General features: G+C 39.4%; 1 protein-coding gene across 8 annotated transcripts in view; it reads right to left on the reverse strand.

Moving 5' to 3' along the window:
• Positions 1-16,799: 16,799 nt before the first annotated feature.
• Positions 16,800-27,400, reverse strand: part of IPCEF1 (interaction protein for cytohesin exchange factors 1) — a 99,299-nt gene continuing 88,698 nt past the window's right edge. For all 8 annotated transcript variants that reach the window (XM_014950856.1, XM_014950855.1, XM_014950857.1 and 5 more), the window contains 2 exons: positions 25,913-26,103; positions 16,800-22,430 (listed from right to left, as the gene is read on the reverse strand). In XM_014950856.1, the coding sequence (XP_014806342.1) occupies positions 22,230-22,430; positions 25,913-26,103 (392 nt within the window). In that variant the 3' untranslated portion in view covers positions 16,800-22,229. The remainder of the gene's footprint in view (positions 22,431-25,912; positions 26,104-27,400) is intronic.

A 27,400-nucleotide genomic window follows, 5' to 3' on the forward strand; every position in this document is an offset into this window, starting at 1 on the left:
CTATCAGGTGCAGTCTTTCTCACTCTCCACAAAGTCTATAGAATACATTGACACCAAGCCATGTTTAAACCTTAATATTAAACTATTTTTTTTTTTTTTGTTCTTATCCAGAAAACCTTTTAGTAAAAGGCATTTTTGTTGTCTGCTACTATCAGAATGACAGACAGTGTTGTAGGACTAATCTACACTAAAAAAGTTCTCTGGGGTACTACTTACAAGTGTAACATCTAATTATTTTTGTTGTTGTTGTTCTTTTCAAACAGAGAAAACCCTAGAGTGAATGCAGCCTTTACTTCCAGAAAAGAAAAATAAAAGCAAAAATAAAGAAAAACAAAGCAAAACAAAACAAAAAAAAACCCTGTTTGCTCCCAACAGTGAGCTTGAGTAAATTCTATTGACAGGGTATTCTTTTCACAGGTAAATGCTTTCTGGACAAGAAAGTCTAGCTAGTATATCTGTAATGATCTAAGTATACTGACAAGGCCTTTCTTGTATAGACAAGGCCTTGGAGAGCATTTGGTATGAATTCTAATTGCCAGGCTGTATAGTGCTCAGTGCAGTCCAAGTCATTTTCAAAGAAACAGATGTTCTACAAGTTGCTTTTTTGCCAAGTGAGAATTCTTTACTCCTGCTAAAGTTAATGAGAACTGCAAGCACTCAGTCGCTCAACAGCTTAGGGCCTCACACTCTTAAAAATAAGCAGTCACTGGGAGGAAGAACTGTGTTTTGTATCGGTGCAAAAGCAGTAACAGAAAACATTACAAATATTCATATTGTGCATTAAGATAGTGGTATTTCATCTACTTTATGGCTCTTTGACATTACCAAAAACTTTTTCTAGATTAAGGGTTTGATTGTTGTTTTATCAGCGTTTATAAAAAGTGGAAGAGCAAAACAAGTTCAGACCTCCTCCAGAAATGCAGCTTCTTTCAAATACACAAAGTAGCATGTAACACCTAACACCAATGGTATGAGCATTTATAGAAATATATGTGGTCAGTGGAACAACATAGTTCTGAGGGAGAAAAGGCAGCAGCTAATCAAACATGCAAAAACTGGAGGTGGTGTGAGACTGAGGTGTTTGACATCTGTGGCAGACGTATCCTGTTCAACCGAACTAACTCCTGCTGCAAAATGCACAGCTTACACATGTTCCAAAGTGAGCTTAAAGGCTCAGCTCACTTGTTTTTTTAGGGAGGCATAATCAATCTTATAAATGCATTTACATGAAGAGTTAAAACAAGAGTAGGAGTGATGGAATCCTGGAAAATTGCTTGTAAAGTAAAACTGCTTACTCTGAACTTTTCTCTGTATGACCCAATATTGGTCGGGAACTATAATAGAGGACCAAATACTAGCTTTTGCAAGTAGCTGAGGTTTTTTGGTGACATTGACAAACAACCTGATTCATAACAAAAACCTTGAAAAATATTTTTAAATAGCTTTTACTTCATATGCATAGAGAATCCCTGCATTAATTTATCCTGAGATTTTTAAAAGTTGGAATTTTTTTTAACATTTAAAATTAATTTGTATTTTTTCTCCCTGAAAACTATTATTTCCAAATGCCTTTTGTTTTTGTTAATATCTTTTAGTATCAACAAATCCTCAACACTTAGAAAAATTTGTTTCTGTTTTTTCATGATCCATTTAAGTTTTTATAGCAGCCTCACCTGAATGTGTCCAAGCAACTGGCTAAATTATATACAGGCATGTTTTCAAGACTATTTAGTCATCCTATGTAACTATTTTTTTGTATTTTTAGCTTTCTCTTTAAACACTGAAGTGTCTAAATGTCATAATGGAAGCTGCAAATCCTCCTTATATGCTGAAAATGAAGCCTCAGATAGGTTCAGTAACCAGAAGCTCTGGTATTTCTGTCCAGCTCTGAAAGTTTTGCCCTTATTTCTTGGATTGGCAGCCATGTGAACAAATTAAAAGGAAATTGGATTAAAGAAAAATATTTTTAAGTTGAAAAAAAGGAAACATTGAAAGCTAGTTTCAAATAAATTAAGAAAGTGCTTTCTCACCTTTTAATTTTCCCAGTGCTATATGACAGATACAAACAGATATGGGGAATGCTGGTGAGTCCTATGCAGAAACATGACAGAAGCTGGACAGATTCTGTAACCCCAGACCTTGGCAGATTCACATCTACCAGTATGAATACAGACGTATTCATAAAGATAAGTGAATATGAGCTTCAAAATTAATTTCTGGGTCTAGACTTCTCCAAAAACGAGGGACATTCACACTTAGGATCAGCCATTTCCTGGCCAAAAGGGGCTGAGGAGTAACATTCCCACTGCAGAATAAAGAAAATCCAGACATATAGCATGTTCAATTGAACAAGCATTTGAGTTATGTTGTGGCCTTGGAGAAATTTATCTCCAAATCAGTAGTTATAACAGCCTCCCCTCTGCTGAATGTGCTTGGAAAGAGATCCAGTTAGAAAATGCAAATCCAAAACTATTACCCACTATTACCCACGTGCTGCTACTTTCATGGGAGCACATTCCCTCTCTTGTCTCAGGCTGCATTCGTGACTCTGCTTTCCATACCATAAACCCTTTATTTGCAGTGTCTCCCACCCTGTTTTTAATAGATTCTAGTGCTGCCAGCTAACATTGGTTGGGCAGTAAAAAGGGTTGCAGACTTTCAGGATGTGCAGTAAGTGGATTTTCTAGATGAAAACATCTCTAGTGCTATCGTACCTGTACGGGAATGGGACTTGACATGGCTACTGTGGACACACAGGGCTGAGAGGCTGTTGGGTTTGTTTGCTGATGTAAGTTCATCTCACACGGAATTTAAGCTAGACTGTAACTGCAAATCCAAAAATTAGCCAACGTACTGATGTAGGCACAGAAGGTATTATGTAAAATACTAACTCCCCTGCAAACTGCTACAAAAAGAATACAGGAAGGGAGTGAAATCCTTCCATGCCTGTGAAATTCATAGAGGGTTTCCCTCTAGAAAGAGAAAAAAAATGGTTTTGTATGAAATACATTCCAATTCTAGTTCAAATCTCAGATCTACTAACATTTCATTATCTTTAAAGGCCAGACATGAAATTTTTCTGTGATCATTCCCTCTGCTTTTGTTGCTTTACTGCAGGGGCATAGTCTTGCCTCACTGTCTGGGCTACCTGTTTAGCTTTATACAGCAGGACAGTAGCTGCAGATGATAAGTAAACACCTCTTAAAAAAAAAAACCCACGCACGCAAACGCACACACAGACTTGTGGGTGGGAAGAGATCGAGTAATTGTTCATTGTATTTGCAATTTCTTTCCTTTCAGTTGGAACTTCAAGAAGCTGAAACTACTCCACTGCCGTGACAGGGTCTGCTGCCGCATGGCTCTCACAGCACTTGGGCACCAGTGCCAGGGTGTCGCTGGGCAGTATGCTATGGGAAGGTGTAGGATACACTTGCCCTCAAAAAAAAAACAACAAAAAAAATACCACAGAGGAAAGTGCCTGCTTTTCCAGTCTGTCAAAAAGTGCTTCTGCGTCACTTCTTATACATTGTGTATAACAGAAGCATGAAACTTAACAACAAGCAGAGCCAAGAGATACGGGGGCTTGCCAGGCTCCAGTGTTTGAAGCAGTCATGTTTACCAGGAATACATACATTAGTCCTAATAAAGCTACTCTACCTGTAGCCATCTGGCATGCTCTTGGCAAGTGACAGTGGTGGTAAACAGGTTGGAAACCAGAATTCAAAGGCTAGAGAACTATAGTTTGAAAAACAAAGGTGAGCTTTTAATGGCTGGAGAAAATGGGAAACGAAGTTGTAATACTGTTGGATACTCGATTTACTCTTAAAATTTATTTGTAGAGATGTTTTCTGTCCAGGTTATTTGTGTGCTGAAGTCTCTCAAGATCATCTAGGACAACACACTTGCAGTTCAAGAGGTCCTCTCTTACAAGGGTTGCATGTTTCACAATTTCAAAGGGAAAATACAGTGCTCACTTAACAAAAAACAGTACTCCAGGCTTCACCTTCTGCTTCTATTTCTCACATAAAGATAGACTTTAAAATCAAAACTAAAATCAGAACAATGACTTATCACTGCTTCTAAAACAGATGAGTAAATTAAAGTATTCCGTGTTGTTATTGATTGTTGAATGATCCACAAAAGAGCATAGGCTCTATTAACATAAATTCCTGTGTGAACAGAAATCTAACTGTAAGCCTGTTGGGGCTGGCATGGGCTGCTGATGACTTCTCTTTCAACTAGTCTCTCAAATTCCAACTGCCCTGTCAGCAACATTTCGAATTTGTGAGTTGTTGACAGGCCCTACATGACGCGCTTGGAGTGGTTAATGCATTAGAGCTTACGTTTTGCTAGAAATCTATTTTTTCTCTTAACCAGTTCCATAATACGTTTGCTTTTCTAACTAATGTAATAACAGTCCGCATCTCCATTTTTGTATTATCTGCTAAAACACATTAAGATTTATGGAAGAAACATTGTACTGAAGTGATTGCCACCTTAGCTGTTTTCTAGTATGAAAAATAGGAATATCCATGTAGATAATTTGTGGTGCAATGGTATTTTCTAGCCATTGTTTGTTACTTGCTTTGTAAATAAATCATCAGTAGTTAACCAGAGGAGAATGTACTTTGACAAATTTAAGTGTATTCTAAAATACAACTCTACGGTATGGGTTGGGGTTTTTTTCTTTTTATTTCTGCAGCCAAAATGTATTTCTTATTTTCATTGTTATCAACTATGTAACAATATGCTTTTAATGTGAAATTGTTTGTTTCTGTCATGGACTGCATAATAAAGATTGAAGGCCAAATCCATGCAAGTTGTAAATTAAAGTAATACATGAGTTTCATCAGTGTGTTGCAACTAAATATAAAACCCTTTACATCAGCAGAATAGGAAACTAGATATAGCAGAAGTGCCTTAATTTTTTTTCCCTTTTCTGTTGAAAATTCCATTGTGCTGTCATAGAGATTTAAAATTTAATTTCATATTAGTTTAGCAAGGTCTCCTCAGAGTCATCATTAAAGTTTAAACCAGAGTTGTCACCATCCTAAGAGGTTTTGCATCTAATTTTTAAACAGCATAAGATAAGCACTTGGAAGACTTTGACATATCGTTCTGCACTACACAGCAGCATTATTTAGATACCAAGAAGAACACAGAATACACCAGAAATGCAAACAGTATAGAATCATACAACTCCATTACCATCAGACAGGTTCTGAGAAGTCTGTCATTTAAATACATTGAATGGCCATTTGAAAAGTCTTAACTGATAAATCAGAAATACATGTATCACAGAATCTTCATGATTGGAAGGGACCTTTGAGATCATCAAGTCCAACCATACACACATGCAAAAAAATACCACAACAAAACACCCAACCCAACAGTTTCGGACACCAAAGCATGCCCTGAAGTGCCATGTCTACACATTTATTAAATACCTCCAGGGATAGTGACTCCACCACCCCCCTGTGCAGGCCATTTCAGTGCCTGACAGCGCAATCCAACCCTCACCTCGGGCTTACCTCAGCTCTTGTCGCCATTGCTGCCGCCGCTGCCACCACCTTACCAACCCGATGTAACTAAATTTAAAATCATAGTTTCAGGAGTAGTCAAAAGTTCATCACCTTTCACAGAATTTACATAATGAATTGAAACCATTATTTCTATTTGTACTTAGAATAAGATGAAGCTCACAGGCAAAATACTATACCTTGTCGACAGACTGCCTAATATTCATAAAGATGTTCTAGGTTTCTGCAGTCCAATAATTAATTGAGCAACCTGAGTGTAAGTATTTTTAGCAGTAATAAAGTTATTCTAGCCTTGATGGTCTAAGGATACGAGGAAGCAAATTTTATTAGCAAGGTAATTAGCAAAAATAAATGACATGTTTTTTCCCAGAAGGCATAAATGTTCGTTGGTAGTGCTTTGCAGTAAATAGCATATTATTACACAACTTCTGTGTCTTCATTGTAAACCTTTAATAAAAATATTTGCGTTTCTTTTATATTTGCAACATACTGTATCCAATTATATGTTGATTAGCATGTTATGCCATATATTAATAGCTTAGCTCTAAAAAATGCCATGCAATCAACCAACACCAACGCAATTGCCTTGCAGCTTTGCAAATTAATTATCTGATTGCTTCAAAGAATACATTCTATTTCTAATTTTAAAAAGGGGAAAACCCAATAGTTCATTACTTTAAAAAAAAAAAAAAAAAACAGCATATAGGCAGAATTCAGTTTTGATCCAAACCACCCATGTCCCTCCCATGCCGAGAGCTCGCTGTTGGGGCTCAGCTCCAGCCTCCGGCAGCAGAAAGGCGGGGGAACAACAAAAATTTCCAGCTTCTGGCAGATGGAGGCTTCCCAACCTCTTTCCTATTAAATTAAGCAGCCAGGGCACATGCCCAGGCACTGGAACAAGTTTGCCCATACCACTAAACTCAGAGGAAGGGCAGAGCCTGGTGCTACCACCTGTGTCCCCGGTCCCTGCAGACCTGCGTGCTTCTATACAATTTTGGAAGCTAAAAGGATTTATTAGCTGAAATGCAGGCTGTTTTGTCCCAGTGGGTCTCGGTGTCCCAACAATATTACTAGGCACATTTTCTCTATTGCTGTAGTAGTACTCATCATTTTTTAAAGACTTTAATAATGATTTTTTCTTTATAGAGTGACTAGAAAAATTCCTCAACATATAAATTGATAGAGGTTGTTACCTAAAATGTTCTCTAGCAAGGAGTCCTGTGGTTATGCTAAAATATTCTTCTTTTGTTGATTTTAAAATTTATACCAGATATTTTATTTGGGCATAACTATTGCTTATATCTGGACAAAATAAAAAGTTGAATAATGGCCATTTAGTACAACAACATGTGAGCAAAACTATATGAATATCACTATTCAGTAAGGAATAATGATAACTAGTTATATTCTCTTCTCCATGCCAATCATGATTTTAATTATTTTATTGTATAACTCCTCAGTTGTTACTTCCTTAGCATGCTAGTTGCCATTTTGAACACACTTGAGCACTGCATGGATGTTTTCAGGGGATTACCCACAGTGTCTCTTAAGGCTTTTTGCCTGTAAGAACTAATTTACTGCCTAGAATTGTAAACGTGGTTGGGATATTTTTTTCTTCGCATGCACATTATTTTGTATATCTCAACTTTGCATGCCATCCACCATTTGATCCCTCAGTTGCCCAATACCACGAGCTTTGTCACATCTGGCCTGGCCTTGGCTATTTTGAATAACTGTTTTTTTATAAATATTGTTACTTCACTGCATGCCCACCTTACATGAAATGTGTGACAAAATGGGACAGCAACTTTCTTGGACATCATGGGAAACTTCCCTTCCACTCACTATTTATTCCTACTGTTTGTTTCCTGCCTTTCATTCAATTACTTCATGAAGGATTTTTTTTTTCCTTTATATCATTATACTTTGGTTTCTTTAAAAGCCTTTGGTGAGGTGCAGCACTCAACAGGCTTTTCAGAACTGATGCACACTATATCTCAACTGCATCACTGTTTTCCACGTCCTCATCAGCTCCTCCAATGACCTCAGAAATGCTGGACCAGCTCTTCATTCTGTCATACTTGCCACCTGTCTATCCATTCTGCTCTTCCACCTACCTGACTTATTGAAAAATCAGAATCACCTGTCAGTAGTTCCCCTTTACTCAGTGTTGTGCTTGAATCCCAGCCAGCAACCATGACCACGCAGCTGCTCACACAGTTCTCCCCTTTCCCCCTGAGAAGGGCAAGGAGAAGAGAGAGAAAAGGAGGGGAAAGGGAGAGAAAAATATCTTGTGGACTGATATAAAGACAAGTTAATAAAACAATAACAGAAAAAGGAAATAATAATAATAGTAATAATGACACATCACTCTTACCAGCCAGCGAACTGGTATCTTACCAAGCAGTGTTCGTGGATTCCCCACTCTGGGCAACCCCCATTTATATATTGACCATGACCTCTATGGTACAGAATATTCCATTGGCCATTCCATTGTTCTGTCTGTGCTCCTTCTCAGCTTCTGTGGGAAGCTGAAAATAGTCCTTGAAAAGCCTAAACACCGATTAGTAACAACTAAACCAATACGCATTATTGACATTCCTTTCCCAGCAATCACTAGGAAGAAAATTAACTCTTTCCCAGCTGAAACCAAGACATTCAGGCTCTTCTTTAAATTAAAAAAAAAAAAAAAAGAGGTTCCCAACTGCCATGTATTAATTTAGTTCTAAAGAAAGTTTTAAAGTGCATAATACAACACAGTTAGTAGCTAAGCAATTTCATACTTGAGTTCTTTTAAAACCCTTGAGTGAGTACCATCTGGCCCTCACTATTTGATCCTATTGGAAAACTTGACTTATTCTAAGCCACTTCAGCTGACTCTTCATTCTGAGATCCCTCTTCAGGCTTCTCCTCTATGGAGGATGCAACACGGAAACTCTCCTAAGTTCTTCTGTAATGAACTCTCATGTGAAGGATTGACACATCTTTTCATTTTGCAACATGTCTCTAATTTCCTGGCTATTTATTGGACTCTTGGCAGCCTTCCAGTCATGTTGTGTTTGCTCTAGGTCATAATAGTTTTTCATAGTGCCAACATATAACAGGAGTAGTCAAAGAAGCTAAGTTCGTAGCAAAAATTCTAACTAACCTATGATAGCTGTCAGAATCAGACACTGCATCATTCGGAGGAACATCACAAATACCACAGAAAAAACTTATTATATCCAATAACCCCTTCAAAACACTATTTCTATGATTCTGTGATTGCATAGTACAGCACACAGGACTCAGTGAAGTTTTTGATATAGAAGAAAGCAAAAAAATGCTCTATATTAATGGCCTTGCTTTATGTCCATTCAACACCCACATTTCTCTATGAGTAGAAGTGAGGTGAAACAAGCCAGCAGCTGATGGACATACTGCCCTCAGCTGTTCCCAGCCTGTGTAAGCCCCTGGAGAAGAACTGTTGTCCTCAGGGAGCACATCAGCTGACAACAGGAACTAGCATGACACAAGGCAAGAGGATCCTACAGAGAAGGAAAAAAAAAAAGACAAGGCAAAACCACACCAGTCCCCAAGTTCTATTTGTCTCATAGACAACACCTGGCCAAAAAGTGAGCATCCAGACATAGTAAACCATGTTAGTGTCAAGAAAGGAGGGGGAGCTAACAAGAGGGAAACCACAGTAGGTTCAGTGCTGGAAGACACATTTATAGGTAGAGGGCAGCCTCATTAAGTCAGCCTGAGCTGTGGAGGATGGTCTGAACAGCGATGCCACTTTGGTCAGTACTGACAATCCAGTTTCTCCAGCCCTCAATCTTTCAATGATTTCATTGCTTTGGAAGAGATGAAATCCCACTATGTGAGTTTACATCTTCCTTGATGCAATGTCTACTGCCTGGATAGGAGGCAGTGATAAATGTTGTTTATGATCCAAGGGAAGCTGTACAGACACTGCGCAGCTCCCCAGCCAAGACATAACAGGCCTCTGGGATGCAGAGCCATCTGCAGCCCCCAAATGCCCCACAGTAAAATGACTCATCAGGTTAAGGGCAGGACATACTGTTTCCTTTGGATGAGGATCTTTGCAGCCATTTCATACTCCTCCTTTCTCTGCTAAGATTTACAGTAAGGATCAGCACAATAACTAGACACAAACCTGTATTCAGTTTTTAATGTAGCATCAAATTAATTCCACTGCACCAAATTCACCTTTGCCATTAGTTGAAGAAACAGAAGATAGATTTTTCTTTGTTGGACAATTCAGTGAAAGTTTTGGAGTGAGTTGTAACATCAGGCTAAACTCCTAAGTGCTACATTAGTGAGGAATAGAAAAGTAGCATGACTAAAGATGGAAGACAGACATTTATTGTGTATTACTCCAATTAATTACTTCTAATCCAACAGCCTTTTCTGGACTACACCTAAATTTGCACTTACGTGCAGATTCACAGGTTAATGTGCTGCTATTGGTTGCAACATAACACCTTGAGCTTGAAGAAAGATGTGTTAAAGCTTGTAAAATTATTGAACACTCACAGTATTTTTCGCTTCAGAACACTTTTTAGATAACATTTTATTTCACCATTCTTTTCATCTTCAACTTAGAGGAAAAATGTGATGTTTCTCTTTAGATTCTCACTGATATCTCTGCAAAAGGCCCAGCAACAGGCACCAAAGACATTAATAGAAACTATGCATTTAAAAGGAGGAATCATTTCTAGAGAGGAATAGGACCGGAAAGAAAAACATTATAGAATGAACAGAAGATTGCTGCTGTGTTGGGGAAGAAGCAGCAGTAGGTTCACTGAGTTTACACCAGACAGGAGGTAATATTGCAACTACCAAGCAGAGGCAATAATGTTAAAGGGAAAAGGAGTGGGAGACTGGGAAGGGGAAACCTTAATAAAACATCCTGTGAAGATAACCACCTACATGACATTTAAAATTTGCCGTGGATTATACTCCAGCATAGGTAATCCTGGTTTCACTGAATTTTCCTGCACAATAAATTTACTTATATTGTTCTGTTTTCTTTTTCTCACACATTTCTAATTGTATTTTATTGTTAATGTATGTTTGTTCAGAGCCTGTAAGAGATTTACTGAAGTTTTGCCTTGGTTACCTAAAATCTACTGTTACTAGTGACCCATATTATTACTTTTAAACCAAAACACCCTGAAGATTTCTTCAAATGGTGTTTTGTTCATTCATTATGGGCAAATTCACCAATCCAGAGATTTGAAGGCAATAACCAAATGCTATAACCTTATGTTCAGATTTTCTACAAAACCATTCTGCTAATCTTTTACTAAGTCCAAATGATCCCACTGCATGTTTAACATGTTGGGTTTTTTTAGGAAAAGAGGGGAAGGAAGGTATTCTTGATCCAATGAGTTTAAAGAACAAAAATCCTATTATATCCTCATGAGACTTCTGTCCAAAACATGTATCTGCTGCATATGTTTTATGCAGGGGAACTACCTGAATTAGTCATTGCTCCACTTCTTACTTATTGCAATGCCTTTCCTGATAGTTAAAGGATTCCCTGCTATTAGAAGCCATGTCCTTGCCTATTGGCTCAGTATGAGATGTGTCTTACAGGATACCTTTGATCTAGTGAATTTATTCTTCCAACTTTCCCTTGAGTAGATTCAAGGCAGAGGCACGTTCCTCCAGGGCAGTTCAGAGCATTTATCACTGGGAGCCTCATCTGAACCAGCATGAGGTTCAACCTCATTAGGAAAAAACAGACTGTTGCAAAACCTTTCTACTTCTCTGAATACATTAAATAAAACCCTTTGCACTTCTTAGTTTTATTCCTACATGGCATGGTTTCCAGAGTTCCATTCATTGTGTATTACTTACTGCCAACTAGCCTGATGATACCAAGGTCTGTATTGTGGTCTTTTCCAACATAAATTATTTTATAACTCTGTGATCCTACCACAGCACAACCAATAGACAGAAGCACAGGTGGCATGACTGCAAATGTGTAATTCTGCTCCCACTTTTCCTATTTTTGTACAATTAACAAGGAGTTTCTCTGCTACCTCTAACACATGGTTTTCTTTGGAGATAAAAGCTTTCTTACAACTATCCCATATTCGGATTCCAAATGATAGAGATAATGACAGCACTATAAAAATGCAACATAAATGCTCTATCAAATTCTTTAAAAAAATTAGTCTTGTGTTACCCTGTAATGAACTGCATTAAGCCAGAGATCATCAGCACAGAGGGAGCTTACAGTTATTAGCAATGGCAAACCAATAAGATGCCTCCTGTTCAGATATCCTCTAGTGAAGGCACTCATCTTCTCCATTACCAAGAGTTAAAGTCAATGCATGAATTCTGATCCATCATAAGCTGATGCTTAGATTTGATCTGATCCTCTCATGAAAAAAATAAATTTCTTGAACATTGTATAATAACTTTTTTGTTAGCCAGTGTTATGCTGCCACCATTCTCTGCTTTTATCTAATTGCAGTATGATACATGGAAACAATCTTGATTTGTAAATCTTTCAGACCAAGAGAGTTTGGCTGTCCTAGTCGTCAGACCCCCAACACATTTGCATCCACCAGGTTGTATTTATCCCTCTGACTCAACATGCAGGGAACTGGGGAGAATGCTTTTTTCTGATGCTACCTACTGAGAGCGTTACAAGAGAAAAATAAAATGGATATTTAAAGAAAGAGGCTGTGACAGTAAACAGATGTGCAGAAACACCCAACGGATGCATCTTTTACATGTGAATGGAGCCTTCCCGTTTCCTTTTCTCTTGTATTCTGATTCTCTGGAACATCAGACGCAAAGAAATATTCCAATGAAGAAATACAAAAAAGTAATTAAATTTGAACAGTCTGTACCATGTCTGCACCATTTACTAAACTTAGCAAGCATTCAGTAATAGAGGTTGAATACATACATTCACAGACTCATTAAGCAGCAGGAGACACTATGGATTATCCTGAACTAGAAAGTGTGCCCTTTTCACAAATACATTGCTCTTCCAAAAACGCAAAAGAAAAGATTAATTGTTAGAAATCTCAGGGGAGGGAAAGGAGAAGAATATGATTCTGTGCCTAGTAAAAATTCAGAAAAAATATATGAAAGTTGAAGTAGTTTTGCCTTCATTCTATTTGCTAAAATGTAATACATGGAAGCACTAATCAGGAGAATATTTTTAAAAATTCAAGAAAAACATCAGACTGTCAAATTAAAAACTGGATACCAGTGGAAGGTAAAGTGTTGATCCTATTGTCTTGTTTGGAGATTTCAGTATTGCCAATCCCTATATGATGTATTTTCCAATCAGTTATCAGTCCTGTCACAAAAGCAATCAATTTTATCCTAGATGATGGAGATAAAAGTTTGGTACAAAGCAAAAATTGATAGGAGGCCTTTTAGGTTTTTTGTAGGAAAAGGCTTTCAGGAGAACTCAACATGATCTTAAAAAAACACCCATAGTTCTGAGAAAATCAAATAGCTCTAAAGTCAGTCACCACAAAAATTACTGAATGGTTTTTGGAAAATCATAGCTAATCTTTTTTCCATGTTAATTTACCAAAACACCAATGTTACAGTGGAACCTTTTTTGGTCAAATCAATAAGTGAATTATTCATAGCAAGGAGGAGAGGGACATCCCTAAAGGACTATGGCTGCAGGTAACCCACGCTGGGGCAGGAACCTACCTGAGGCCACTGAAATATTTAGACCACATTTTAGTTGATTCCCAGAGTTTTTCCCCAGTACCTGAATCCTGATGAAAAATTTGTATTAACTGGCAAGAATCAGTCAAGACTGTTTTGCCCATGATGCAATCATTCATTTTTTCTTATTTTTTCTGTTAATTTGGGGATGTGGAAGGGCCTGATGTGTATTTTTAAGGTAACCTCCCACTGTTCAAAATGAGAGTCAGATGCCTGTGGCACAGGTAAGCCTCCTTGTGCTGCTTGAATTCCGTAACAATAAAGCCAAAAAGATGGGGGGTTCAGCTGTTTAGCCCCACTCCAGAGGGTGTCAGCAGAGCCCTCCACTCACAAAATCACACAGAATATTCATGGTTGGAAGGGATCTTTGAGATCATCAAGTCCAACCACAAAAAAACAAACAAACAAAAACAAACAAACAAACAAACAAAAAAACCCAAACCACAACAAACCCACCTACAACAGACACAAACCAACAATCCTGGGCACTAGAGCATGCCCTGAAGTGCCATGTCTACATGTTTCTTAAATACCTCCAGGGATGGTGACTCCACCACCTCCCTGGGCAGGCTGTTCCAGTGCCTGAGCACCCTCTCAGTAAAGTAATTCTTCCTAATATCTAATCTAATTCTCCCCGGCCACAACTTCAGACCATTTCCTCTGGTCCTGTCATTATTCCCTTGGGAGAAGAGGCCAACACCCACGTCTCTACAACCTCCTTTCAGGTAGTTGTAGAGGGCAATGAGGTCTCCCCTTGGCCTCCTCTTCTCCAAACTATAGAGGGCCACTCCTTGCCTTAAGTGAGTGAACTCACACAGGGCCACTCCTTGCCTTAAGTGAGTGAACTCACCAAGCCAGCTCAAAGCCAGCTCATCTGTGTATTTCTGTGTGCAATTGCACACAGCCATATGCTGGCCTCAGGAGAGGCAAAGTCACACAAGGAGAACTAGGCTCATGGGGTCTCACTGCACTGGCCAACTCCAGGATGCAGCACTTCTTGACAGAGGGGACAGTGAGGCAGGAAATCCCTTCAGCTTTCCCTCTTCCCTTACACAGAGCCTCCTGAAAGCGTATTGCCAGCAGTGACTTACCTATGAATAGTTGGTCCTCAAGATCTGAAAGATTCACCATGTCACCATCGATTGTCACAGCCTATATTGGCAACACCACATCATCCTCTACTTGTGTATTGCCAGCAGTGATTTACCTATGAATAGTTGGTCCTCAAGATCTGAAAGATTCACCATGTCACCATCGATTGTCACAGCCTATATTGGCAACACCACATCATCCTCTACTTAAGGACAGATAGATACTGGAGTAGCATGGATGTTGAATAACCAGATATTAAACCCACCCCCGGGAGACATCAGTTGCGTGGCAGGCTGTGGGTTTCCACTGACCTCATGTCCCTCATTATTCCGCAGGCAATAGATACCCTTTTTTACCCCCAGTTTTACCACCTCTCCTTTCCTAGCTTCTTTCTTGGGTGTTAACTTGCTGTTCCTCACAGAGCATCTTTTCCCTCGGACTGTACCTGGCTTTAGTTCACTGCTGCCATTTCAGGTCTGGAGAGGACTGGAGTGCCAGACACTGGCTCCATTTTCCCACCTGCACCTCACCGGAAAATTTGCTCAGATGTAGACCGAATCCATCACACCTACAGCAGCATCACTGTTATTTGCCTTCTTACATGAAAACCTGTAATTTTCTCCCTGGCTTGCCGTCTCACCAGCAGCCAGCAGGCTGTGCTAAGGGATCAGTTTTCTCCATCAAACATACTTGCTGAGACCCGTTGGCAAGAAGCTGTGTCTTCCCACCGGCAGTACAAGGAGAACTCCTGTGTCTGCTCAAGACTGACAACCCTCTACCCAGGGGTGGAAAGAGGGAAGATACACATTTCCTCATCAAAATAAGAGAGCAGTTTGTCACCACGCACAGTATCCCATGTGCTACCAAGGCTTCTGCCAGCCAGTTTTAAACATCCCCTAGTGACAACCGGGTCATTTCTTGAGCACAGGAAGATAATACAGGAACTTTCCCCCTGACAGTAGATGTTTTCTTCCAGCAATAAGAAACAGCCCATGACAACGTCAGAAGAATGATGGCTGAGCCTTTCCAAAATGCGACGTGATGAAATAGGGTCAGGAATGACGCTTTTGCCCTCTGTGTTGCCAGTGAACATACTGACCTCCAGGCTCACAGGGACTGTCTGGAAGCCTAGCAATTTTTTTCAAGCAGACAAAAGACAAACGTCCAAATCATGATGAGCAACTAATTTCTATTCTTATAAAACTTTGGAACTGGTTATATTTTGTGCTACCACAGAAGGGTGTAAATCAAAAGCCAGAGGAAAACAAGGGGTGGTCCAAGTGAGTGAGGTGCAATTTAAGAGCTAGATTAAATGGATGTACGCACGGTGGCAGCCCCAGCCACTGCTTTTCTCGTGCCTGCACCATAACCCAGAATCCAACCTAACCCTAACCCAGCATCCCCACAGCAATCAAGCCAGGAAGGATTCTAAAGAAACATAGCTTTGTTTTTTGCAGTGTTTGGCTTTCAGACCCGGAAACAAAAGGTTTGGCCATGCATGAGGCACGGAAAGCAAGAACAGAGGATGAAATCACACTAAACCCCACATGAAAACTGTTCCCCTCACGTTTTCTTCACAACCATGTATTGAAGGGGGAAAAAAGGGAAATCATCACGTGATGAAAGTGAATCTATAGCCTTGTGGGAAGGTGAGTTAAGCTAATGCTCTGCTCCTAAAAGGAAGAGGTCCTCCTCTTCCCACCTGCTTACGCAGCTCTTCTTCCTTCTGCTTCTGCCTACGCAGTCCAGCTGCCTCCCTTGTAAGGGCTGTGGCAGGCACTGAGCCTCTTCATAAGCCAATTTTGTTCACTATCACAGTAGACAACTATCCAACTTGCTGGGTCTGTTCCTTGCTGCCTGACTCAGCTGAGCTGACAGAGCTGCCAAATGATGAGCAAATTAGCCTGAGGAGAGCAGTGGGTGCACGCAGGAGATAGGAGGAAGAGAGGAGGACAGGGACATTCTCCCTTTAGGGCAGCTGACCCCTTTGACAAGATCATTTCTTAGGAAACACACCTTCACTGTGCTGCTATCAGGCTGGCCTGTCCAGCTAAATTAAAACCCTTTTGACAAAGATCCAAATCCTCTTTTAATTGAAACAGGCTACTCTGTGAGCTAAAAACCAATAAAAATCTAACAATGTCCCATGCCTGTCAGAAGAGACCATCTTTCTCTAAGGGTGGCTACAACAAAACAATTAAAGAGAATTAACTAATTTAACAGAAGAGTTTAAAAAAATTACATTGCCAACTAGTGGAAGGCATTGCTCAGTCAAACCATTCATTGACGACTCCTGGTTCCAGATTATTCAACTTAATAGTAATATTAGTCCCAAGGGGAATTTGCTTGTTTAAAGAGCCAGAAAATCCTTATTATAGAGCAGTAAACTGAAAAATCCGCAGTGAAAAGTGGAAAAAAAAAAACCAAAGGCTGAGCAAAATATTATCTCATTTCAGTGTTTAATTGACAAGTGCAAACATAAGGCTCTCATTCTGCAAGATGTGTGTATCATTCCATTAAAATCAAGTCACATGTGTGGGCAACAAGCAGCAAAAAGGCAGCGCTGAGTGCAAACATTGTGCTTTGAGTTTGAAACCAGTGGGAAAAAAAAAAATAAAAATAGGCATAGCAGATAAAATACCAAATTGACATTCCCTATACCTTCACGGTGCTGCAGGCAAATATTCCTCTGTGCATGGCGTTCCAGAGGGGAATGGAATAGACACCCCCATTCCTCCTTTTGGCCAGTCCTCAGTATTGAAAGCTTTGCACAAGAACACTGCTATTATTGTGCTCATGTGGCATTTCATCAGGTGAGTTATTTTTGCTAGATATGCTAGATTAGCCCTAGTTTCTCTTCACATGAGAGTGGGATTTTCATATCCTCTTTATTTTCAGGTGTGAGAAGGTAAAACTGTCATAAGTAACTTCAGGAGTCAGAATAATTTGGGCAGGTCCTAAGACATCTAGGACACAGGAAGAGTTAGAGTTCAGGTGTTTCCTAAGCTGTGGTGTGATGATGTAACCTCTTTGCCCTATAGAATTGCCATACACCTATGTCCTCCAAATGGCCCCCACGTGGGCCAGATGGGGTACGTAAGCCTCAGAAACTCTGGTAGCTACAAAGGTTTCCCAAAGAAATGGATTTTCTGTGTTAAAGGCTGAGTCATCTAGAGTCAACCAGTTCAAAGCAATACATCAAGGCTGATGAACTGTCTTGTATTATATGCATATTTCATTTTTAACTTTCTGCCAGTTTATAAGCCACTCCCTTTGGATTTTTACCAGGAAGAAATAAATTAGAAAAATATTCATTTTTCCAGAGCAAACAGGTCTTGGAACTTCTCCCACAGCAAACTCGAGGAATGTAGTACTCTCCTCAACACCTGACAATCTTTTTTTCAGTGTTGAAATGCCTAGCTTTTGGCAAGCTTAGCTCCCATTACCCTTTGCACAGAGAAAAGACTTTCAGCCTGATCTTAGCTCAGAGCTTTACTGTTCTGTTTTGCCATTTCTTTTTTCACCTCAACATTTTATTCTAGTTACTATGAAGCTAGTTCTTAAAAATGCAAGAATGTGGCAGTTCGGAGCAGGCCAAAATGGGATAAATCTTCAGGATGTCAAGGAAACGTTGACTGACATCTTAAAATGTCTGCTGCTTCGAAATGCCCCACACAAAACAGGAAATACCACTTTGGCTTTACTGCCACAAGAAAACCACTTTGGCTTCCTGTAAACAGAAAGACATGTCCGTCACAAATGAAGTAAGCCCAGGCTCTCTTTGCAGTTGGTCACTTCTGTACCACCAAAAAAGCAAAACAAAAAAATAGGAGGCCAAAACCCAAACTTCAACCACAGCACACAGAGCTCCTCACATAGCAGTGCGCTTACATGGACTGTCTTGCTACTTTAAAAGTTAAAAAATACAAGTTTTTAGATCTGTAATAGACATTTAAGCTTACAGGCTCACACAATAGATGCAGCATGCCCGTATTTTTTCCTAGTTAGAAAAAAATTTAAATTCTGAAATGCTACACAGTTTTAAATCAAATGCCACCTCCTTTCCTCCCCTCCCTCCCTGGCTGTCCCAAAACAACCTTTTCTCTCAACATGAAGGTTTTCTCTAGAAAGAAAATTATCCAATGGGAAAAAAAAAAGAGGTTGAATCACATTATTTATTCCTGCTTTAGGAGAAATCTAGCATTGAGTAAATCATCAGGATTAGATGCAGAAACGATTCACTGTCCCCACCTGAAACCTTTCCTTTCTTAGGAAAGGAAATGTGATCCCAGCTCATTCTTGTAGCTTGTGAGATTTACGCCACCCAAACAGAGATTCAATTTCCAGAAAAGCCACCATAGACAGGCTGCAGAAACAGCTGAAATTAGATATTGTCATTAGTTACTCCAAAATCTGCATAGCTGGACCAATATTTGCACCAATACCGAAAGGCTATGCTGACAAAGGAGTAAGTTGCACGTGCACACATCCATGCACACACATTTTTTCCCGAAAAAATACATAAAACAAGTCCCATGAAGCAGATGGTTAAAGACTTTTAGACATTGACTGTGGCAGGCCTTCCATATTGAGACCAACAGACACCATTTGCCCTAAGTATCACTGAGCACAGAGTTGTCCAAGTTTTTCCTGCGAGGTGGATCCCCACTGCATCCACTAGCTGTAGCTGTCGGCTTGTGCACAATTCTTTCTCCAGCTGTGGCTTTCATGTCTCTTCACAGCCCCTCGTGCCAAACCCAGCACCAGGTCAAAACTGTCACGTTAATTAGCAGTGCTGGAAAAGAAATCCTGATTTACTGCAATTTCTACTTCACATTTCCCAAACTTTCTATTTGTTTTGGGCCTAAATAGTAGCTGAAGAAAATGGAGGTAGACTCCCAGCACTGCACTTGCATAAAACTCATACATTTGTTTTCTTGAACAGACAGAAATTTGTCAAAATAACAACTGCACTAAAGTTCGTGAGTTTTCTGCCATTTTCAAAGAGGGCAATACAGCCTATCCTCAGCAGGTTTTCCAAAACTCAATAAGTATCTACTCACCATGTGAAAGAGAGTCATTTAAAAGCTAATTTAGGCTACTGTAATCAAAACCAGTAGGAGAGTTCAGGCAGTTGGAGGACATTCGTCTGCATTTGGGAAACCTGTTTTGTATGTGCTTACACAAGCACAGTGTGAAAAGAGCCAACACAGTGTGTGCAAGCCACACAGTGCTTTCCTTTGTATAGTGCAAATCTGCTTCAGCAACTGGCATTGATTAGGACTTTGCTCAGAACTGCAAGGCACTGGCCAGTCTGGCTCAGTTCAACAGGCCATTTATGCACATACTTGTTTTTATGATCTAAGTGAAGACACTTTTGAAGAAAAATGGTGTTTACCTGCTTTGTTGCAGGAGAAGCTGAATGTTCTGCACCTGCAAGAGAAAATCTGAAGTGTATGTTCCATTTGACCTCTGTTATTTATCAATTATTTAGCACCAAGTAGTTAAAATTGAGATGGAACAAGCAGTGTGTGCTTGGCAGTAAATTGACATCACATTAACTTCAGGGGTCATCCCACTCCCACCTACGCATCTGCTTTGAAGAATTTCATTCAGGAGCAGGATGCTCACGAAAGTCCACAGTCCAGAGGGTCTTCTGGGAATGGTGAAAGATAAAAAAAGCCTTAGAATGGGCTCACTTTTTAGGAGGTCATTACTCTAAACCAAATTGCAACAGGTATTGAGTTTGCTTAATTTCTATCAACTTCCAGTTAGAATTACTGAAGTGATGAAATCACCACTTGGATGACAATTTCCTGAAAACCAACCTGGGTTTTCTGTCTGCTTCCCCATTTAGTCACTGTCACCCACTTCCAGGTTGCAGCTAACATTCATTCCCCACCAGAAGACTAGCCTCAGTTATGAAGTCCTGATCCAATATCAGTCCACACTCCTAAACCCTTCTGTACCTGAAGCAGTGACATTGTCCCCAAATTCAGGCCTACTTCTGCATTCAACCAGCCCCCATTTTGCCTGTCCCTCTCCCATTAAATCCTGCATCAAAGGAGCCTAAATTTTTCCTTCTATTTCCCCTTTTTATAGCTCACTCTCTGCTCCTCAGTTCTCATACTCAGCACAGCCTTAGCTGCCAGTTTTGAATGCATTGGGGGACAATTCCATGTCTCTATTCCAAAAAGTAAGCTACTGAGTGTTAAAATACAATAACAACAGTCAGATATCACTACACAGGTGGAAAAAACTTCACATGTTCCCACTAGCACTGTTAAATTTTTGTTTTCTCAATCAAGCTATGATAAAACATACAACGTATAAAGGCAGGTGAATATGGCTGCATCTGTATAATGTATTTTGCTTTAAAAGAGAAACTGTTTTGCAAACTAATGACAAAGAGTATTTTTATGAAATAGCCAGCAGAAGTGAAGACTGCCACAGTTCCTGTAGTGGCATTAATTTGAGAATGGTGGGCTATTTCTTGTTTTTCAAAATTCAGCAAAAGTCCCTCATACTTGTACGCATGCAGAAGATGCAAAGGCTAAAAAACCAAACTGTACTGAAGACAATGAAGCCAAAAAGTTACACTCCTGCAGCAAAATCTCTTAACATACTTATTTTTGTTTGCCCAAAGGGAAATCCTGACATTTTATAGAAAATTTATTTTCCTGCCCAAAGTTATACAGATTTTCTTCATCTAAAACTCAAAGCTAGAAAGACAGAAAAAAAAGTTACAGCAGATGCCCCAGGGTAATCTTGGTTGTAGAGCTATTAATGTGATTCATAATGGAACAAAAAAGCCAGAAGCATTTCAAGTCAACCTGTAAGCACTCTCATCTGGATGGGTCTGGTCCATGTGTGCCTGGATACATTAGGAAATTCAGCATATATAAATATATAAATAAAACATATATACAGTACATAGTCACATTCAATATAAGCCATAAAATGACATATATTTACAAAAATATTTGCAGCTATGTTTTACACTTTCAGGTTCACATTAGGAATTTAATTACTTTTTAGCTTCTGCCTTGTGAAATTGATCACCTTCGCACGTAGGAATCTGGGATGAACTTGTACCTAATATATTCACAATTGTCAAAAATAAGAAAAAGAAAATAGTCTTCCAAGGAATTCTGTCAAGTCCATAAGAAAATTTGAAACTTGATGAAGCATTAGCTGCCTCACTGAAGAGTAAATTACATGTTAGCAAACATTGGGGACCTTCTCTTCTTCATGTAGAAAGACAGTACCTTGGTCTAGTCCATAAATAAATTTGAAACTCATAAAACATCAGGCAGAACACAAACTGTGTGCCTGGCAGCTGCCTGTAGTATAAACTCATGCGTAATTATTCTCTTTCTCTCAGTTTATACTGGAAGAGTGGTGAAAGTGGGTGAATGTAAAGACGAAAATGCATACATCAGGTTACCTTACAGAGTAAAAAGGTAGAGAGTAGATGACATCCTGTTGGCATTGTTGTAGCTTCCTTTAACAGTAAGTTACATGGTAAAAACAACCCCAAAGATCTCACATTTATTCGGTTCATATTATACAGTTCTGTGACTTCCAGGAGTTGGACATACTTCATTTGCTTCTCCAAAGATGGAAAAACATTTCTTCACTGCTTCATAAAATAGTCTTCTTAGGTATGCAGCCGAGGTTCAGGAGTGCTTTTATAATTTGGGGAATTTGCCTTTTTGACATAAAATAAGTTTTGGAAAATGAATTAAAGCTTTCGAGAAGGGGTTGTTTTCCTTTCAAAGAACACTTGGAAAAACAAACCTCAAAATGCAGCAGTTTAAAGTGCCTGTACATCGAGTCCCGTAGGGAAAAAATCTTGATGTGAACCACTGAACCACGACCTCAGATAGCACTTTCAGTAATAGGCCGTGGAGTCGTCTCTTGTTCCTCACTATTCTCCGTGGACGCGTCCTGGACCTCCTGCTGCTGATAGATATCTTGGACTAGCATGATGTTTGTGTTCCTCCATTCTCTGTACTTCATTGCTGTCAACTTTGGGTCCTCTAGCAACTGGTTAATTGTGGCCAGGTCATGTTCCTTGCACTAGGAAGAGAACAAGTGGTTATTTCCTACAGAAATTGTCAAGTTCATTGTCCGTAACAAAAACACTCTGGGAACATTAGAGAACCATGTCAAACGGAGATGGCTAATTACCCACCCTCCTGGCAACTTGTTCTCATTTTTAGAATGTAGATCATTAGAGTTAAGTCCCTAGCAGAAATTCATCCTGGTTGAAGGCAAGATTATGACTCCATGTAGATTTTTTATTTCATAGGATTCTTCTCAAAAGAATCCATGTCAAAATTAGTTACGCTGTCTCACAAGTTAATTCTTGCATGAAACTAGACACAACAGCATTTATTTCTATAATTCACACCTATTCCAACTTTCTCAAAATGTGCTTATTCCCTGACCATATTTTAAATTCCTCTTCTCTGCAAGCTAGACGGAAAATAATTTTGGATAAATTCTGTGCACTGGCAGTGGAGTTTCTGGGTGGCTAGAGCACATGCGGCTGCTAGTGCATCTACCACCAGCTACTCCTAACAAATCTGGTCTCTACTTTTAGACAAGAGCACCTCAGACCATATATTGCAGGCACCCTGGTTCAATCATAAGACTTGAGCAGTCACCGATACAGGGAGATTGAGATACTTTATGGCACAGAATCACAGTATCATTGAGGTTGGAAGGGACTTCTGGAGGCTATCTGATCCAACCCCCACCTCGATCAATCAGGGACACCTAGAGCAGGCTGCCTAGGACCACGTCCAGATGGGGTTTTGATATCTCCAAGTCTGGAGACTCCACAGCCTCTCTAGGCAACCTGTGCCAGTGCTCACTCACCCACACAGTAAAAAAGTGTTTCCTGATGTTCAGAGGGAACCTCCTGTGTTTCATCTGGTGCCCATTGCCTCTGGTCCTGTGACTGGGTGCCACTGAAAAGAGCCTGGCTCTGTCTCCTTTGCACCCTCCATTCAGGTATTCATACACATTGACATCCGCACATTTTCTGACACAACAAACCACCTTGTCTTTCCAGCCCTCATTGCCTATCCATGCAGTGGATCACAGGACAGAGAAGCCCTACATTTCTTAATGGAAAGAAGCTACAATTTCTTAATGGAGACACCATGCTGCACTAACCAACTTTTACTGCTTTTGCCTGATTTCGTTCCCTCCAGTCTGTGTGTGAAAGTGATGGAATAGTTCTCACCATCTTCTCCTGCTGCCACAAGTACTCTGTATTAGTGGCTGCCTTGAAAATACTCCCACACATTTGTGATGCTTCCCAATAGTAGCAATCATCTGCTCACACATCCATATCCCACTGCTCTAACGAACTATCAACTACTCTAATCCCTGTGATGCCTGAGCAACTTTTGAAACAGAAAAGATTGTTTAACTGTTGGTTTACGCAAGTCCTACCCTCCAGACCTAGTGTTAGCCCTTCTAAGAGGGCTTCTGGCATGGATGCAGAGATATGTGCAGTTAGCCTGAGAGAGGAGGAGATAAGGAGGCAGAAGGGAGAGAATAATATTCGCAGTGGACCAACTTGGTGTCAAAAAGCCATGCTGTGGAATTTTTCTGCAGCACTAAATCTATTTCCCACATTCATTAAGCCTGTGATGCGTTTGCACACAGCTTCCATCTCTTCCAAACTATCCCAAACATGTTTTGTTAATGATATATCGTGACAGCAACATTAATCTGTTGTTAAAAATGTAGAGTCAAAAGTCCAAAATTAAAATTACACTGAATCTTGCATAAATCACTTGTCTCAAACTGATAGGGTTTTAATTTAAGCAGAGTAAACGTGGATCAGATGCAAAAGTTTTCTTGATTTTCTAATTTCCAATAGATCTTTTCCAATTGTCTAATGTCTCATGGTATATGTTAAGAAAATTGATTTTAAAAGCATATAATCCCACTGATGCAAAGAATATGGCACTTTTCCACTGCAGGCATTTGCCCTTCAGACAAACTAACTTAAACATTACTGCGTTTGTGTTTGTGAGAAAATGTCTGTGCTATATTTGTCTTGCCAATACCCCAATTTCTTAGTTTGAAGAAAGCAAAAAAAAGATCAACACATTTTATATATTATGAACACTCTAAAAATTATTTTTCCATATTAAATAAAATTTTCAGACAAGTCTAAGGTTATAAACACTGCTAATCACAAATTATAAAATACTCCTGTGCTGAACCAACGCAGAGCTGTCCTTGCTCATGTCTGGCAGTAAGGCTTCCAAGCTTCCATTCAGGTGTGTACTAAGGAAATTGATTGTCCCACAAGATACAACTCTATTTTGTGCTAATTGGTTCTTAGATATATTAGGGTCCTTAGATTCCTAAGGCTCCTATCAGGGAAAACTTTGCAGGATGTTTCTGTATTTAGCTTCCTGTCCCATAAAATAGGTGTACTTTTTAAACTAACTTTCTTTTATGTGGTGGGCTGAAACAGATGAATACAGCTATAGTCAGTACCATGTCACTGAAGACTCTTAGATACTGAAGAGAGACTTTACCAGGTCTCGTATAAAGCCTGAAAGCCCAAAAACAGGGAGAATGCCCATATTCCCACTTGTCTTTTCAACTGTATCTTCGGGAATTTTACCACAGTTCGGGGTGCCAAAGCTAAATTTTCTGTTGCCACTAATAATCAAATCAATGATAGAGCTAATAGCAGAAGTTTTTCATGTATCGCTCCAGAGTGCAACGCCTGAAGCCAAACACACACACTTGAAACAAGATATTCAATTCCTTCTCCTAATGCATAAAAAAAGAAGCAAGTGAAGCTCCAGGTTTGCATTTCTTTCTTCTCTGTACAATTTAAGTATTAGGTTAAGCTTTCTGTTTCCCTCAGTACTATTCAGAAGCAGGCTTTCAAATCCCACGACACTTGAAATGATGCTGTTGAGTGAACAACCTCATAAATCCCCATACTCCAGACAGATTTACTGGCCCTTTCATGGAACGTCCCCTGAAGTCCTCCACCCCTCCAGTCCATTATATGTTTCCAACATAAAAGCAGGATGCTTGCGTTATTAAAAATATTTTAGTTACAGGAGGTCTTTACAATAGCTTTGGCACATCCTGTACATTCTCCAATAATCACATAAGGAAAACTTTTTTTGGCTCAGGGTCATTTTCATGTCCTTTATCATCAACGTACTTTGTCTGCTCTTCCTTTTTTAAGGCTCCCCTGTTTAGTGCATTCAGCTGAACTAGCACGTTTTTTTTCCTAGCTAGGAGAAGCTTTCTTTATTAAATTTTCCAAATGAGCTGGAACTTCTGCAAGAAGAGTCCCTTCTGAGCCTCTACTTCCAGTTCAGATTTAACAACAAAACATAGATCTATATTCAGAATGAAGTAGAAAAAAATTTCAAAACCTTAACCAAATTCTCTGGGGATTTAAGTAAATATGTAATTATACTTTGGCTGAAGCCTAGGCTTGCTTCTTTTTTCAGCCAAACTGTTTCTCTCTCTCAGGCTTTTTTTGGCTCACTCTGCAACCTCACCTTTAATGTGCTGTTGAGCATTCGAATTTTGTGGAGTTTCTCATTAATGGAAGGGTTTTTGCTGCGTTTGATAAATGACTTCCTAAGCTCCTTCTTCGTTGACAGCCGACGATCACCAATGGGAGACAGGCTTGCTTGTTCTAATGACTTGTAAAGTCGCTCCATCTCATCATCATCACATTTTTCCTGGTCTGCAAGGAAAAGAATAAATTGGGTATGAGAACATGAATATGGCAGCAAACAGCAGAATTGTTAAGTTCAGCCATCAGAAAGACTCTTAGCCAAGTCAAAAAGTAATGGTAAGGGAGTTAAAACTAAGGGCGATTTTTAGGGTAATTTATAGGGTAATAATGCATATGAAAAAGCCATAGTACCAAACTAAAGTGTTTTTAAGAAGCAGGTCATGATAGAAACAGATACAGGCATGTATTTCCACTGATAAAGCACTACTTTAATGGTCCAAATATGTCACAGACTTAGAACAACTGTCAATAATGCTGCATTTGAATGAAAACAACTCTGATAGCATCTGCACCCATTCACCTTTCCCTACATGCTGCACACAGTGAATTACATTTCTAGCTGGCAACTCACAGGTCAAATTCTCTTTGGTGTATCAATTCAGGTCAGTAATTATTGAAACTACAGTTGAAAAAAATTTGAGCAATAAACTGAAATATAGGAACGTTTCAGGGGCCCCAACAGAAGGTCCTCAGAAAACAGATTAAAGCAGAAATCCTTGGGACACTTCATGTTTAACTCATGAGTTTCACAGATTACAGCACAGAATTTTCTTGTGGTGCCTTACGAACAAAGCCCTGATTATCTCCACCTGAATTATGATATATATGATGTCTCCTAAGTTGCACCACCATCATCCATAACAGAGAACGTGAAAGGAAAAACTAGCCAACAGCAGAGAATGAAATAGCATAAAATAAGATAGAAATAAAAGACATTTTTCAGAATAAAATAACTTTAAAAAGAGCAGTCAGAAACTAAGAATGTACCACGCATATATAGGGGTATTTTGGCAGTAGACCATTTTCAGCAACAGATGGCACAACTCATTACTTGTCCCTCAGTCCATACTGCAAGCTTTTCTACTTGAGTGTTTGCTAAAGGAAAATCTTAAAGTTCTTGGTGTTTTCAGGGTACTAATGAGTCCCTAAAGATCCACTGGGATAACATTTATTTTTATTTCACTAGGGATGACAGTGGTCATTCTTGTCCACTGCAGCACTCCATGTGCTGGTTGAACTGGTTGGTCATTCTTTTCTTTTAACAAAAAGTTAGACATTGACTTTTCTAAACCATCATCAGACAGCAAACATGTTCTGAATGGAAGGAAGAAGTCCTTTTGCTCACCCATGGCACAGCAAAAAGACTTCTCCAACATGTCAGCACTCTTAGGAGGCTGCTCCTTATCTTTCCCACGTTTTAAAAAGTACAGCATCCTCCTACACCCCTGTTCTTTCTAAATATTTA

The sequence above is a fragment of the Calidris pugnax genome, unplaced genomic scaffold (genome assembly GCF_001431845.1).
Source record: "Calidris pugnax isolate Ruff unplaced genomic scaffold, ASM143184v1 scaffold24, whole genome shotgun sequence".
Classification (NCBI taxonomy): domain Eukaryota; kingdom Metazoa; phylum Chordata; class Aves; order Charadriiformes; family Scolopacidae; genus Calidris; species Calidris pugnax.